Source organism: Pezoporus occidentalis, unplaced genomic scaffold, assembly GCF_034315485.1.
Source record: "Pezoporus occidentalis ecotype Australia unplaced genomic scaffold, CSIRO_AGI_Poc_V1 ctg16, whole genome shotgun sequence".
Classification (NCBI taxonomy): Eukaryota; Metazoa; Chordata; class Aves; order Psittaciformes; family Psittacidae; genus Pezoporus; species Pezoporus occidentalis.
Window position 1 is genome coordinate 7868310 of NW_026913425.1, and position 17610 is coordinate 7885919.

The 17610-nt window shown below is 38.6% G+C and overlaps 1 protein-coding gene across 4 annotated transcripts in view; it reads right to left on the bottom strand.

Annotated features, from left to right (window-relative positions):
* The window catches only part of GLIS3 (GLIS family zinc finger 3), a 148036-nt gene that overhangs the window by 17946 nt on the left and 112480 nt on the right, over positions 1-17610 (bottom strand). For all 4 annotated transcript variants that reach the window (XM_062612545.1, XM_062612546.1, XM_062612544.1 and 1 more), the window contains exon 6: positions 11059-11200. In XM_062612545.1, coding sequence (XP_062468529.1) covers positions 11059-11200 — 142 coding nt within the window. The remainder of the gene's footprint in view (positions 1-11058; positions 11201-17610) is intronic.

Consider the following 17610-nt stretch of genomic DNA (forward strand, 5'->3'; position numbering starts at 1 on the left):
ATTATTAGCAGTTGTTTTTTCTCAAGTGTTGTTTTCTGTCTGAAGGAGAAAAAAAAACCCAACCAAACAATCAACTAAACAAACAAAAATAATCAACCCCCTCAAAAACCAAAAAAACCCAAACAAGCAAAAAATCCCACAAACAAACACTACCACCACCACCACCCCCCCATTAAAAATAACTAAACAATCTTCGCTGCTCCCAAATGATATTTTCATAAAACCAGGCATGATATAGCTGTACTCCTTGTCTTGGGAGTTTTGTCTGAATAAGGCTTGAAATCTTCCAGAGCTCCCTGTTGTAGAAGAGGTGTGAAATACTTCCTAAGATACATATTTCCAAAGCTAGTGAGCAGAACACACAATTTCACGAATAGCGAAATACTTCCTACATTTTCCCCTCAGCTGTAAAAATCCTACATTTCTTGAATAGGTTCACCAAAATATTGCTGTTATTGCCGCCAGTCTTCTCATTAATGCATACAAAAATTTCAAACCAGCATGAGCATGAACAGTTCTGTAATTTTCTATGAGATTCTTTCTGTATACATTACAAATAAGGAAAGGTTCTGGATGACTAAAGAAAAAGCAATACAGGATTCCCTCCAAACAGCCTAATTAGTTGACCACAAGTTCTGTAACCTCATTTTCAGAAGTTCTTTAAATAAGAGAGTCAGAAGGTAAGATACTCATTACCAAATCCCTCTGAAAATCCAGTTACTCAATTATTTTTACTGACATCTGAGTCACATAGCTTATGTTGATGGTGAATGACAGCACAGCCAAATACATGTTCTTAAATATTTTATGAACCCTGAGAACAAATTAGATAGGCTCTACAACATGAAAATGATCTCCCACTGTTTGTCATATCTTTCAGTCTCTTTATACAAAAAATATTAGTTACTCCTAGTTTACAGAATAGAATTGTACCTGTAAAACTTATGTTATGTTAGTGAATACATTGGACCTAATGATTCAAATTTAGTGATAAAATCCTATTATTTAAATGAGTTCCTTAAAGGCCATTGTCACTGGTAGAATATCTTCCTATGCTAAAATGCCTGCATTGATGCTGTAGTCCTGGCAAAACAAAGACTACTTTAGTAGTAACCCCACTACAGGTCAATTTTCAGGAAAAGGGTCATAATTTTGAATGCCTTTTTCACAGGTCACAATTTTGAATGCTGCTACTACCTCATCTCCCAAGTCCTCAGCCTATTTCTGGAAAGCATCTGTTCATCCTCACAAGCCAGTCTACATTAGATAGTCACCAGGCTAAGACAGAGTTAAGGAAAGGCTCAGGAGTTCAGATATTTTGTAGTCTCATTTTAAAGAGCAGGCTCATTTTAATCAGTGAATCAGACCTGTCTGCCTGGACATATTTCAGCTGGTGGAGATGAAACATAGCGCAAGATGACAGATAGGAAACCACTTTGTGAATAAAAACATCTAATATAGATGCTGCAGAGATAATATCAAAGTTTAGGGAAAGCTAGCATGAGCCACGCTGGTAGGTAATGCTGCAGGAAGAGAGGCTGCCCTGCCACATGGCCAGGAGGACCAGCAAAAAGCCAGCAGCTGCTCTTAGCACTAGCTTCTACTGTTTCCTAATTCTTATATGGACCAAAGCTTCCTAAGCACAACCTAATCTGTGCACAAGACAAAAGCAAGCACAACATAACAGCAGACATACGACAGCAGAAGGCATCTCAAACCTTAAAAGAAGTACAGAGGATGCAGACCCCACAGGGAGATGAGTTATCACTTATGCCAGCAGTGCAACTTACTAAGAAAGGACTGAAGAAGAGCCCATCCTAAGACAGGGGCAGGTAGCTTTTGTTGCTTTTTCACTTTGCTCATGCACCCCAAAAATCGCTCTCAACACTCATCTTTCAAAACAGCATCAAAACAAATGCAGAGGGGAAATCAAAGGAATGACCTTTTGGATTTACTACTTTACGCTTACATGCAGGGTGGAAGAGAATGCTGAAAACAACCAAATGCACATTCTGGCAGAAGAAACACAGAGAATATTTCACAAATCAGTACACTGCAGAAGAAATCCTTTATTATGTAAATAAAAAAAAAAAAGAGAGACTGTTTAAATAATTCCTTGCAAAAAATAGGTTAGCTTGCATTTTTCCACAAGAAAAATACTAATATGCATAAGAAAATACATTAACTTAGTTTCCCAGTACTGTGATCTTCGAGTTTAAAATAAATTTCTACGAGGCTGTGGCCTTGGCAGGGGGGCTGGACTAGATCATCTCCAGAGGTCCTTTCCAACTCTAAGGATTCTGTGATCAAGAGTAAAAAGACTAGACTCTGACCAGATTTCCAACATAAAGTAACCAGAGCTATTCTTCCCTGCAATAGCTGTTGTCTGCCACAACCATGAAAAGCATTTTAGGCACATATTTTCTAAGTTGTGCTTGGGACCAGTATTATTTAATATATTCATCAATGATTTAGATGAGGGAATTGAGTGTACTATCAGCAAGTTTGCTGATGACACTAAGCTGGGAGGAGTGGCTGACACGCCAGAAGGCTGTGCTGCCATCCAGCGAGACCTGGACAGGCTGGAGAGTTGGGCAGGGAGTAACTTGATGAAATATAACAAGGGAAAGTGTAGAGTCCTGCATCTGGGCAGGAACAACCCCAGGTTCCAGTATAGGTTGGGGAACGACCTGTTAGAGAGCAGTGTAGGGGAGAGGGACCTGGGGGTCCTAGTGGACGACAGGATGACCATGAGCCAACACTGTGCCCTTGTGGCCAAGAAGGCCAATGGCATCCTGGGGTGTATTAGAAGGGGGGTGGTTAGTAGGTCGAGAGAGGTCCTCCTTCCCCTCTACTCTGCCCTGGTGAGACCCCATCTGGAATATTGTGTCCAGTTCTGGGCCCCTCAGCTCAAGAAGGACAGGGAGCTGCTGGAGAGAGTCCAGGGAAGGGCAACGAAGATGATTAAGGGAGTGGAGCATCTCCCTTATGAGAAAAGACTGAGGGAGCTGGGTCTCTGTAGTTTAGAGGAGACTGAGGGGTGACCTTATTAGTGTCTATAAATATATAAAGGGGGAGTGTCACAAGGATGGAGCCAGGCTCTACTCAGTGGCAAACAATGATAGGACAAGGGGTAATGGGTACAAACTGGAACACAAGAGGTTCCACTTAAACTTGAGAAGAAACTTCTTCTCAGTGAGGGTGACGGAACACTGGAACAGGCTGCCCAGGGAGGTTGTGGAGTCTCCTTCCCTGGAGACATTCAAAACCCGCCTGGACACATTCCTGTGTAACATTATCTAGGTGCTCCTGTTCCGGCAGGGGGATTGGACTAGATGATCTTTCGAGGTCCCTTCCAATCTCTAGCATACTGTGATACTGTGATACTGTGTGACTTGTGCACATTCAGATTTTTAAGATGGTCTCGAACCAGTTCCTCTCCTACAGTGGTCCCAAGGTCTTCATTTTCACAGTCCCTGCATCTGCCTTCCAAGACTTGGGTGGTGCAGTCAGAGCCTTTGCCAGTGAAGACCGAGGCAAAGAAGTCATTCAGAACCTCAGCCTTCTCCAAATCCTGTGTAGCCAGTTCTCCCGAGAGCTTCCTGAGGGGGCCTACATTCTCCCTTGTCTGTTTTTTATTTGCTATGTACTTGTAGAATCCCTTCCTGTTTTCTTTAATACCTCTAGCCAAGTTTAATTCTAACTGGGCCTTAGCTTTCCCAACCTGGTCCCTAGCTTCCCGGACAACATCCCTGTACTCTTCCCATGCCACCTGTCCTTGCTTCCACTTATTATAAGCCTCTTTTTTCATTTGAATTTTCCTCAGGAGCTCTTTATCCATCCAAGGAGGTCTCCTGGCCCTCCTGCTGCACTTCCTTCTGGTTGGGACGCAACACTCCTGAGCTTGTAGCAGGTGATCCTTGAATATCAACCAAGAGTCTTGGGCCCCTCTGCCCTCTAGGGCTGTATCCCTAGATACAGGGATTGGACTAGATGATCTTTCGAGGTCCCCTCCAATCTCTAGCATACTGTGATACTGTGATACTGTGTGATACATGTTGCTAAGTGGTCTGTGATGCAGTGGTAGCACAGGTTCTCACATCACTGCCCAAGACCTGGTGACTCTGTCCTTAGAAAAAGTTACCTGCAGCCAGGCGTAGGCAACCATCTGTCCTTTCTCTGAACTAGAGCAATCAAAAGCCCACTGCAATATTTACCACCATAGCACTACCTGCTACTGCAGTACCTTTCAGCTAGGTTTCCCAGCAATTTCTCTGTCCTTCTTTTTCTGGTAAGAAACAGCACACAGTTTAAAGTAAGAGTTAACTCTGGCAGATAGGATATTTAAGGAAGAAAAACCATACATATTAGCTGAAAAAATACATCTTTGTACACAGCGTATGTTAAAATGATCACAGCATGACAAAAGAATGTACTTGGACTCCCATGGTGCCTTGTAATGAAGCCTCCAAAAGCAGCACCATGAATGATGGTGTAGGAGACCGTATAACTCCTGCAGGCAATGCAACACATCTTTTGTCAGCGCAGCTTCTTGCTGCATAGAGGTACTGTGCTGACAAAAACACCTCTGTGGGCACCCAACAAAGTGAAATTACAATACTAGCAGCTGCTTCCCAGCAGAAATGCCACTATTAAAACCTCCTAGTGTAGACACAGCATTGGTCCCAGCTACTACTTGCATCTTGCAAATATTAGTTGAAGGGAAACATTGTCAGCCTTTGGAAGTCTACAAACTAATGGTAGTCAGAAATACTGTCAGTTGATAGATCATTTCCCCAGTAGAGCTAACCTTAAGAGACTGACAGAAAATTTTGGACACTATTTTAAGAAACTGCTAAAAAATTACCACTTTTTCATGGGAGCTGTTTGTGTGGCAAGGTTTTTCAGTGGTTTAGCTGTTACATGTGAGTTGCTTGTTCAAAATGGTGGCAGGAAATATCTACACAAAGGAATGTCTTTTCAGTGCCTCATGCCATTAAACACCTGATTTGAATGGTATAAAACTGAACAAATGTCCATGGCAACCATCAGGCTCACTGACTCAAATATACCACCACCAGGGGGGTCCACACAGAAAGATGTAGAGTTGAGTCAAAGTTTTACTTAACAGAACGGCTTTGTACAAAAAGGCTCCTCTCTCTACCAATATAAGATAAACTAATACACTCAAAGTAATTTTTAAAAGATTCGGATATTCTTTAAAAAAATCCCACAAAACAAACCAACAAGCAAAAAAAAAAACCACAAAATAAAACAAAGAATCGTTTATGCTTTGTTCCTCTGTGTCCCTTAAAAAGCCCTAGCTATACCATGATTTGCAAGATGGCTATAACCTGTTAGGCCTGAACGTCAATCTTAGATTGAGTTACACCCACAAAATTTCATCCAGAGAGACACAGGAGCCGTGCTTTCATTTCTGGAGTCTTATCACAAATCAATTTATCAACACATAAAAATTTTCCATGAGAATATCTATGCAAAAGCTTCTCTAGGAGAAGCTAAATTTACATGCATTTTCATAATGCATAGGAACAAATTAGGTGGTTGGAAGAGAAAAAGCTTATTCTATGAATAATGTTCCTTTAAAGAAGAAGACAGAAAAGTAGCATTTTAAATGTTACAGAATCCAAAGTCTGTAAGATTTACTTTTCTTTTTTTTTACTTTTTTTAAGGAACTAGACCTGTAATTTCACAGAATGTTTTTTCAAGGCAGAAGAATCACCCTCCTCTTTGCAAATTACCAACAATGGTATAATTTACTATCTTGAATTTATTCCTGTCAAATAAGCACACTGTCAACTTATTTCTGCCCCCAAAATACTTCCCCTCTTACCATTGCTAGCATGAATTTGGAGCAGGGCTGACAATTCTTTCCATTGTCATTTCCATAGAGTAAGACAATGCGAAGGTTTAATTTTATAGCTCAGTCAGTTAAAATTACGTAAATTACATTCATTTGCAAGAGTGGTGGGTTTGGGTTTGGGTTTCATTTGGGAGGTTTTGGCTTGGTTTGGTTTGGTTTGGTTTGGCTTGGTTTGGTTTGGTTTGATTTGGTTTGGTTTGGGGGAGGGTTAATTACTATATTTCACCTTCTATTTCTATAAGAAATATTTACGCAGTCCTTGTGAACAAGTTTTACTATCACACAGAAGGAAAAAGCTGAAATGATTTTTGCTCTTGAGAGCATCACCTTCATATATTCTCCCCTCTTACCTCCCCTAGGGAGCCCATAATTCCCTACAGGACTTCGTGGCCAGGAATATGTGGGCATGTGCTGTTTCGAGCCGGAAGTGGTAAACCCAGCAAATGTAAAACATACTATCTGTGTTGCTTTGATTCTACTCAGCTTCTCTGTAAGACTCCAGTGTGCATGGAACTTAAGAAGCCATCATGCATTAAGAAGCAGAGCAGAAGTCAAATTATGTACTCAATTAGCCTGTCTCCAGAGTTGTTCCTCCCATGGCATCTTTACATCACATCTCTGTCTTTCAAGACATTCTTCTCTTTCAGTGGACTGCAGTTTCTGAAGTTCTGTATCATTATGAAGAAAGGAACTAAATGGTGCTGTTGCCTTGTTGCTTATGATGTTTGTACCAATTCATTAGTAAATGTTCTCTTCTTCACAATGTGAGCCCGACCATTACACCAGTATTTGGAAAACCATTAAGATGCCTCAAAATGGAAACCATATACTCAGAAATAAATCTGGTACACAAAGTCTGAAAGGAAATACACTGACCTCCTTAAAACAGGTAAGATAATAATATTAACAATTTTCAGCCCCCTGTAATGTGTGTATGGTCCTACCTGGTAATGCATCATATTTAGCATGAGTTCTGGATATGTACGTCATACTTAAATGCAGCCAAGAAGGTGAAAACAGAGATCTTCTTAGTTGTTGGTTACCCTACATCACCTCCTTTTGCCTTCACTCCATATGTATCAAATGCAACTCTTTTTTACTGCAGTGGCCATAAATACCTTAGTTCTTCCTCCTCATTCTTTTTTTTCTTTCAGTAACGAGTGACAACTACTTCCCAAGGCTGTCAGCTTTAACAAACAGACTGCTTTTTCCTCAGACATCTCCCACACTGCCCTTGGTGCCTAATGGTTAGGGAGCTCACCCACTAGGACAATTGCTTTAGTAAAGTTCTTTCATTTTTCCTGTATGAATCTTATATACTCTACCTGCCTGTTGTATCTACCTACTGCCCTAACATTTTCTTAGATATAAACTCCTTTGGAAATTAATTTTTTCTTACTATGTGTGTAGAGCACCTAGCTCAGTACTGTTTTATTGGAACAAAAAAAACATGCACAAGGAAAAGTGTTACTTAAGTAGAACACATCTTAAGTCATTGGCATTATGTAGTAGTTGGGTCAAAGGTCATAGTACTGGACATAAGATGTTATTTAAATAAAACTTGGAATTGCAAAACCTTCTCTAACTTCCTTGATGGAATTTTTAATTTCCAGCTTGTAAAGAAAATCATGCACTTGACAAGCCTTAGTAATATCATTTGTTTGCTCTGAAGCAGAGCAGAGTGTGATATTCAGTAACTATTTATAAATGAATGACACATTCTGGTTTGTCCTTGAATATGAAATGTTTATGTTTTAACCAAACAGCACAGTAAAAATAAATTTCTTGTATACTGCAGTATTTATGATTCTTTCACCCTTACATGTTCTATACTGTACTATACAAAGTAAGTTGATATAATTTCACAGAAGAAAAAACATCATTTATATGTTTTCATTATGAATTAATTGCTCACATCTTCATCGTATGAACTAAATAAACCCCAAAGCCCATGTGTTTTAAAAATTAAAACCTAAACACTACCAGAATTTTACACTTCTGTAGAAACAGACTTTGGATTTCTATTTTACAAAATATCATTATGCACAGCCTTAGAACGGTATGCATGCTTGCTAAATTTTAGACCTAAAATGTAAATGTAATTTTATGTTAGTTTTACATAAAGAATCTGTCATGTCACCTTACTGTATTAATAAGATTGTACTCAGTTCAGATTTCTTTTATAAGGTCACAAAGGCTGAAAGCTATGAAAAAAACCTATGAACTCTTAACTTTAAGTAATAGATATGTAATAAAAAATCGTTGTATTTGATTTAAATATATGTGTTTGCAGATTTTGTACTTTAACAGTACAGAGAAATGCTGATCATTGCAGCCATTATAGTTCATTAAGTGGAAATGCACTAGGATCTAAATGTCTACTTTTGTCATACATTTTTCTAATAGCTTGCTTTCAAACATTTATTCTGTAAATCTCTTGGGAAAGCAGAAAACATACCTTCGCTTTAAATGCACAAATGATAAGAAAAGTAAACTTCAAGTGAGAAAAGTTTGATTAATGGCATTGGAAGAATGGAAATCTGTTCCTTTTTCTACTTGAAAAGTAACACAGACAGATTTCAGCTAATATGCTGTTTCTAACAGTCCTCAGCAAAAAACAAACAAAAAAAACCCAAACCCAAAAGTAGTCCCCAGCAAAAAATTTATTTTTCAGAGAAGTCTCAAAGTTTTTCTTTACATTTAGGAAAAATGCTGTTTTCAGAGAAGTCTGAAGGGTACCTTCTCTAAGGCAGGACACATAAGCTTTCATATATTATGCTTTTGTATTCTCTTGGGGCATGAATAACTTTCATGTTGCCATTTCAATAAAATAATTCCCTCCCTGTTGGAGTTATCTCACATATTCACATAATATATTATTATGTAGCAGCCCTGATGAGTAGTTAATGAAACAATTCATTTCAACTGTATTGGGTGGCTGTCAAAATGAAGTGACATGAATTCATCTATACCTGACATAATACCCACAGTAACTAAAGTGAACCCACACAAGTGAATAAAATTACAAGAAATTTGCCAGGTTACAGATAACTGTGAACACATGTAAGGGAAAGAAGTTTATTACTTACCAAGAAATTAATGCTGATAAAAGTATGTTGATTAATATTCTAAGAATTGCTGAACTATAGGAATCAGTGGCAAGTAAGAAAAAAAAAATAAGCCACTACAAATTATTGTATCAAAGAATGTCCATACTTAGTAGTGCTTAATTGAAAGACAAAGCATGATGCTTTGATGAAAGACAAAAAATAATGCCACAGTCTCAGAAGCTGTCTGCATCATGACTGCAGACACTAGCAGCTAAGGGGTGCCTGGAGGCAAGTTTTATTTGGCCTAGGATCCTGACAGTTCATGGGGCAGCAGTTTCTTCAAGCTGTCTGGACTGGTTTGGACAGACCAAGCATCAGGAGTCTGAGACCTAATCATAGTCTGAAAACTACATGGGTAAAAGAGCTGAGTGCTCAACAGATTCCAGTGAAAATCTCTGAGAATGTCCTCAACTTCTAAAAACCTGGTCTTAGCTCATTGGACACACTGTCCTCACCTAGCTTCAATCCTGTTGGGCAGAGAAGTGATTTCGAGCAGCCCTGCGGAAAAGGACTTGGGGGTGTTGGTTTACGAGAAACTGGACATGAGCCAGCAGTGTGCACTCACAGCCCAGAAATCCAACCGAATCCTGGGCTGCATCAAAAGGAGCGTGACCAGCAGGTTGAAGGAGGCGATCCTGCCCCCCTACTCTGCTCTTCTGAGACCCCACTTGGAGTATTGTGTGCAGTTCTGGTGTCCTCAGCACAAGAAGGACCTGGAACTGCTGGAACAAGTCCATAGAAGGGCCATGAGGATGATCAGGGAGCTGAAGAATCTCCCATGTGAAGACAGGATGAGAAAGTTGGGGCTGTTCAGCCTGGAGAAGAGAAGGCTGCGTGGAGACCTCATAGCAGCCTTCCAGTATCTGAAGGGGGCCCACAAAGATGCTGGAGAGGGATTCTTCATTAGGAACTGTAGTGGTAGTACAAGAGGTAATGGGTTTAAACTTAAACAGGGGAAGTTTAGGTTAGATATAAGGAAGAAGTTCTTTACTGTAAGGGTGGTGAGGCACTGGAATGGGTTGCCCAAGGAAATTGTGAATGCTCCATACCTGACGGTGCTCAAGGCCAGGTTGGACAGAGTCTAGGGTGACATGGTTTAGTGCGAGGTTGATGATCTTAAGGTTCTTTCCAACCCTAATTATTCTATGATTCTGTGATCATCACCAACTAGTGTGTAGCTCTCAATAGCCTTGACAAAACGTATCACAGAATTGATAGTTTTACAAGCCTCACAGTAAAATAAAGTCACTTATTAATGTGGGCACTTCGTATAATGTCATTTTCAGCACTGCATGTAATCAGATAATTCTTTCACTTCCTACATCTGTTTCTCAATTGAAAGTTGAACTACTAGAAGATGTATTCTGCCTGAAAATTAAAAACAGATGTTTTTACAACTACTAAAATACTGCGTTAAAAAATGGCAACATCCTACCCATCGCTGTCCTAAGTTTTGAGATACTATCACTCATAACTTACCAAATATTTCAAATTTAGCTGAAATGTAAACAAGTGTACATTTAGTGAGGTATGACAGCGTTATGTATTTTAATACAAAAATCTAGATACTTAACTGAAACAAAAAAATAGGATTATCACCTTTACAGCACAAATGTGGTTCTTGGTATATTTATAGCTATAATATGAGAGCTCATAATGCAACATTTAAGTTCATTAATGTAGATCTGTTTGAAAACTGTTACGTGATACATGAATAAGGAAAAGAAAAAATACTCCTTCAATTTTTCAATGAAGCTTAATGAATTCAAGACGCCTACAAGGAATGGTAGAAGTGAACTGCCAGCACAAGTCAAATGCCTACAGAGCAAAAATACTGCTTTTCATTCCAGTTGGTCTTTTAATAGATAAAATATGATTTCTCCTGCCTCCTTTGAAAAAAACTGTTAAAAATCTGTTAAAAATCTATCTTTTCATATTATATTACAGATTCGATCCTTCTAATGAGATAGATATGGATTTTAGAGTGCATCCGACTCTGCAAAGCCATCCCTAATCTTCAGTGAACAATAATATAGCAGGCTGTTTATTTGTCTCTTTCTATACCTGGGTAAATATTGTGAGCAAGCCCTGGGGAGTGTCCCAAAGTATTATCTGCAGCATCATGTGGCGATGGGGCTGGCTGGAGGGGCTGGACTGCAAGGCAGTCATTCAGGATATCCAGGCCAAGCTCTGAGCTTGATTGCAACTGAAACACAGGAGATAAAAAGGGAGAAAAAAAAAAACAAACAACAAAAAAAAAACAAACAAGAAAATAAATCACACAAATCCTTAAGACACCAAAAAATTATAATGAAGAAATGGTGAGGGGTTAAAGAAAGAAACAGAGCACAAGCAGAATTCTTCTCTTTTAAATACTGGTTAATAACGTTCTATTACAGCAGGCATTTTTTGAATCTGAAGAAGGGAACTTGTTCAGATGCTTAACAATACTATACTCAGAACAAGGGCTACTTGTACAGATAATACCTTATTCTGGTTTTATTGCTATCACTAGTAACATGGCTTTTTCATGACATTAAGTGCATGTGAAATTAAAGGCCAGATATATCCAGATTCAAATCCTTATCAGTTACATTATTAATGAGCATTATTTGACTTTAAATTTCTATGGAATCTAATATGAAAAAAATTCTGCCACCTCCCTCAGTACCCTTGGGCAGATTCCACCCAGCCCCATAGACTTGTATGTGTGTTAGTGGTGGAGGAGGTCATTGCCCGTTTTCCCTTGGATTTTGGGGCTGTGTTTTCCTCCCTGTCTTCCTGCTCAGGGGATTGGGTACCTGGAGAACAATTGGTCTTACTATTAAAGACTGTGGCAAAGGCATTAAGTACCTCAGCCTTTTCTCCTCATCCTTTGTCACCCTTTCACCCCACATCCAATAAAGGATTCTCATTAGTCCTCCTATTGTTGGTAACATATTTATAAACATTTTTATTGTCTTTTACTGCAGTAGCCAAATTAAATTTAACTGAACTTTGGCACTTCTCATTTTCTTCCTGCCTAACCTTACAACATCCTTGTAGGCCTCTTGAGTTGGCTGCCCCTTCTTCCAAAGCAATAAAAGAGTAATAAACTGTTTTTTTTTCCCCCTGATTTCCAGCCAAGGCTCTCTATTCAGCTGGGCTGGTATTCTTAGCCACAAGCTCATCTTCTGGCACATGGGGATGGCCTGCTCCTGAACCTTTAAGTTTTCCTTCTTGAAGAATGTCCAGCCTTCCTGGACACCTTTGCCCTTCAGGTCTGCCTCCCAATGGACTCTGTCAATCAGGCACCTAAAGAAAGAAGAATTCCTGTTTGCTCAAAGCCCACTTCCATGTATATGCTGTGGCAGAGAAGTAAAGACACACAAATGGAGAAAATGATAGTGTCTGCTACTAAAAATGAACCTGAAGAACGTAAAACACTTTGGGCACACACTTACAGCTGCTTCCAGTGTTTTGAGATGATATGGATTCTCTTCTTTTTTTCTTTTTTTTTATTTTTTGCAATGCGTAAAGGTAACGAGGGTGACTTTTCAACACATCACACTGCCAAAGCTCATAGGAGTACAAACTCAGGGCAGAAACCAAGTGCAGAGAGGAGTCATGATGTGAAATAGAAAACGTTAATATCAGACTGTACCAACAATCTCTTCATTATAACTGCAATAGCACCCTGAAAATCATAAGGAGGGTTTTGTTGTTTCCTCCTCTACATTCACCCCTGGCAAAGCATATCCCCGATGATGAAGTTTCCGTGTAAGAAACGCCTCGTGCAGCAGCTGGATGGGGGTGGGATTCAACAACAGTCAGTCCTCCATCACTTTCAGGGTCTGTTTTCCTGTTTCTCACTGACCACACTCAAAAGAACTGGTCATTCGTAGTCTCAAAAGTTTTCCAACAAATTGTATGATTAAATTCCTTAAACACTGCTGCCATTCCTAATCCCTTTTTGCCAACATCCCTTTCAGGAAAAATTGCTGCACATCATGGTGCCTGATTTATATTTCATTTTGAAAACAGGAAGTAAAGGGATTAAAGTTGGGGATTAAAACACTTGCTCTTTACTGCATTTTTTCTGCAGAATAGTTTCTTAGTTGCCATGGGCACTGCTCACTGACCCTTAACCCCTGAATGCACTTCTTTTTGCATTAGTGACATCTCTTAAATGGACTCCATAAAGAACAAATGATGGAAAATATCCTTATGTTCAACTGCTCACAAAGCAAGAAAATAGATTTGCTTCCCTTTCAATCCGTTCTCTCTTTTGCTATTTTAACCGTGAAATTTTAACAAAGAGTTTTAATAAGGGCAAATGAAACCTGAAAGGTGCAGAAGCAAACTGGGCTCATAATGCAGAACCTGGCAGTTTACTCCCCACGAGGCAGATGTTCATAAACAGAGCAATTTCTCCAGATTAATATAGTCACATAATGGACAATGTCACCAGTAACTGGATTAGTGCCCGAATAACCTGCTGAAATACCAATGATGTAATGCTCTAAACTTCCATGGATTCCTCTTTCCTTAGAAATTGAACATTCTGAGTTAGAAAAAATAGAAAGAAGTTAATTTATTTCCTGTGAGTAACACATCAAGCATTATGTTTCTGGATTCTCAAATACTGAGAAATGAAAGGATAAAATGGAAATAAGTGTTGTGAAATTAAATAAACCAAAGATACTAGCTAAAGAAAATCACCAGACATTGTTTACTATTCATGTTCTCCACTAAATCTAAATGGTGATATAAAACTGTGTTTATTTCAAAACCTATAAAGAAACTGGTAGCTTCATCAATTGTGCAGTAAAATCAACATGTCACAATAAAAAAGCCTGCTTCTACTGTAAAACAATGTAAATAATGAATAATCAAAAAATGAGCAGCCCTATAAGAAGCAAGAGCTCTGTATTATTTTGCTGAGGGAGTAATATATTTGCTGACATGACTCACATACAAAGGTAGACAATCTCTCAAAGCTTTACAGAAAACTTCATGTTAACCTGTAATGAAAACACTTGTATGTCTTATTTTCAGAGAAATAATGTTCGATAGAGGATATCATGTTTTTAAGCATGTTTTTTTCCCCATTTCTTTTAATGTTTTCATGGTAAGATGGAGAGGTTTATATATATTATACATAACAGAGCTCTGAGACAGAAGTGGTAAACTGTTAGAAAAGGGATATAAAATGACTAGGATTCAGGACAATTCAGTTATTGAGGTCTGCCTCTGAAGGTAAAGATTTTATGTCCCCTTTTTGTCAATACAGGCGTTGCACAGCGACAGAAGAGCAGTATCTGCAGGATCATTTTGAGCTGTGCAAGGTGGGTTCAGTACAGCCCCTTCAGTTCAGATGGGAAATGTGATCAAGGTCAGTAGAAGCCACCACTCTGCAATGCAATTCCAGGAATTCCTTTGGCCAGACAATCCATATCCTTATTTCATTATTTCTAATCTGCTCCACACCTAGTGTGAACTGCTGTTCTCTACTAGGCTCTACTACAATCCAAAGTAGAACTGCCTGTCTTTTATTCCTCTTCAGCACACCTCAAAAGAGTCCGTCAGATATCATAGGAACAAATCCTGGAAGAGCCCATTTTCACTGGGAGAATGCTTTGACAACTCCACAGAAGCCACTGTTCAGCCGTCATCTTACAACTGATCAATCTGTGTCAAAAGCAAAATTATTAGGCAGAAATGAACCAAGCTGGAAGTCTATGCACATATCCCTTGTCTCCTGAGGTCTCACTGTGCCCTTCATTTCTTAGTGATTTAGAAGATGTGCCATATACACTACAATTCAAAAAGCCTCTACCAGCTGTAGCCAGTTTTGCACTGCCTCTCCCAAAACCATGGCTGCATGCTACTTGCTTTCTGGCAGAGACAATACGAAAATTGTGTCCTGGAAGAAGACAGGAAAATAGACACAAGCACAATTGTGTTAGACTAAGACTAAGTACAAATCAGATACATAAATAAGGAGCAAAATATAATTAAGACTAAACACTGCATGCTTTAGTTGATCTATGCCTCTCTGTATAGTATTGAAAAATCAAGTGGAGACCTAGGAGGTGTTAAGCTATTTTGTCGTCTGAATCCATGCATAGTTTCCTCCAGACCCATTTGATTCAGCTAAGATGATGTAGGTATCCAAGAGACAGACAGCTTTCAGAGGCAATTGTCAAGTAATCATTCAATATATAAAAGCTCATCTGTATAATGTATCTGATCCATAACTAAATTACACAACAAGATCAAAGACATAGTCTGGACATTGTTAAAATTGCCAAAGAATCAAAGACTGGGCAGCTGACGGATGGTATTAGTTGGTATAAACTGTCTTTCAGTTCAAGGCCCAGACTAAGACTTTTACATTCCTTTCTAGTGTTGTTTATTTGAATTCCTGAAAAGGAATTATCTTTTCATTTTCTCCACAAAGATGGAGCTAACCAGTTGTGTCCTTATCCATTACGCTTTCCTTTAATTAAATGGAAACAATCATTTTATCCATCATATTTGAAAAATCATGGCAGTCAGGTGAAGTTCCTGATGAGTGGAAAAATGGAAATATAACCCCCATTTTCAAGAAAGGGAAAATGGATGACCCAAGGAATTACAGGCCAATCAGTCACAACTCTGTGCCTGGCAAAATCTTGGAGCAGATTCTCTTGGGATGCATGCTAAGGCACATGAGAAACAACAAGGTGCTTGCATAACTTGCAATGTAATGCTTAAATATTTTCTTTAGATTTACAAATACAGATTCCTTCAGCAAGACTCCTGTAGAAATAGCAAATGGTTTTCATGATATGTGAAAAAGGTAATGTTCTTATGCTTGTACAAGGCTGTGTGATAGCTTGCACAACAAATCAATCTTTATGAAAAGCATAATGCCAGTATTTGTCTTGTATATTGCTTTCAAATCACTGAGTATGTAGTAGTGCAAGCTCTGGATTTTATTAAAAATGCATTATATAATTATGCCTTCACTAACATTACTAAAAATACATACAAACTAAAACTATGGATTAATATTTTCAAAACCATATCATCAATTCACAGATGAAAGAAATCTGCTATTTACTGAAAACACAAAGTGTAAACAACTGAAAATAAGCTTATGTGTCAAATAGTGCATTTTGACTAGTCAGAGACTCTACAAGATGATTCAAGGAACAAAATTACTGAGCCCTGCTGAGGATACCAAAGCAAAGCTCTCAACTGTAGCCTTTCTTATTAAGGCTGCCTGTATGTTCCAATATAATTTCTAATGGAAAATTTAGTTGAACTCTTCACATGCAAAAAATGACAGAAAGAAACAGGGTGAAAGATGAGAGAACATAGGAGTATCTGGACTGGAAGAAAGTCCTGGGATTGGTTTTATCATAGCATATGCGCGTCAACCACCTACATAAGTTCAGTTTGGGCTGCATATCCCAAAGACCCAAAGCTATGAAGGTGGAAGACAGAATATGAAAGAAAACTGAAAGAGAAAAGGATTATAAAAGCTGAACAAGAGAAAGAAAAAAGCAGAACACATAAATTAGGGGTAGGCAGCCTGGTTATTTTAAAGTAACAGTTCAGAAGCAAATGCTTATTCTAGACCAGGCCCAAGGTACACTGTGTCCATTAGCAGCTGGCATTTCAGGAAAAAGAGTGAGAAGCTGCAAATAAGCAGTACAGAATAACCACACTTTTCCATAATCTATTTAGCTTGATGCTGACTTCTATTCTGAAGCATGACCTTCAAGCAGCAAAATATTCTTTGCAAAACTCATCTTTATTTCTTAACTCTGTCCCATTACCCACAGAAATACCCGGTTCTCTTTGAATCCTGCATGGCTCTTACCTTCCATTATACATTCAGGTATTAAATACCACAAGGTAACTGTTCAACTTACAAGAAATCTTCTAAGTTTGTTGTTCTTTCAAAACTAAAAGGAGGAGATGAATAAGAAGAAGACAGATTTCAAAAGATATTGTAGCCTAGTGGCATGTTGTGCACTAGCATTCCTCTTAGCATCACTTTATGCTCTCATTTTGGGTGCAGCTTACTTTTCAATCATTGAGCTCCCTGCTTAGAAGGAGATCTACCCATATTGCTGAAGAGGTGTTGAAATCCAGGCACAGAGAGCATTTTTTACTTTTTAAAATAAAATAGGAAGTACTGCTTTTTATCACACTAAATTATCTTTAAATACATCCTGAACATTGTGATGCATAGAGATTATGCCTAAAATGTTTTGCTAGACATTTTCAGCATCTGTTCCCAGGTGTGTGGTATTTGTGTACATATTTTCCCTTATGTTTATGAAGAATTTTACAAGTGATGATTAATGCAGGCATAGCGCTCCTTACTCTCCTCCTTTCCTCTGAAATGTAAATGAAATTTTATTGTACTATCCACTAAATTGCTTGCGTTAAATGTATTTGTGCCATCATCTTCTTGGTTTATAGGATTTTCATCCCATTACCTGGAGTAATTCCCAGTTATTTGGTGGATGGGCAGAGGCTGGAGTTTGGGAGGAGAAGGGGAACACCAGCTGCCTTAGAAGATTTAGAGAAAAGGCATTTTTGCCTCACATGGTAAGCCATAAAGAATAGTTGTTTAAA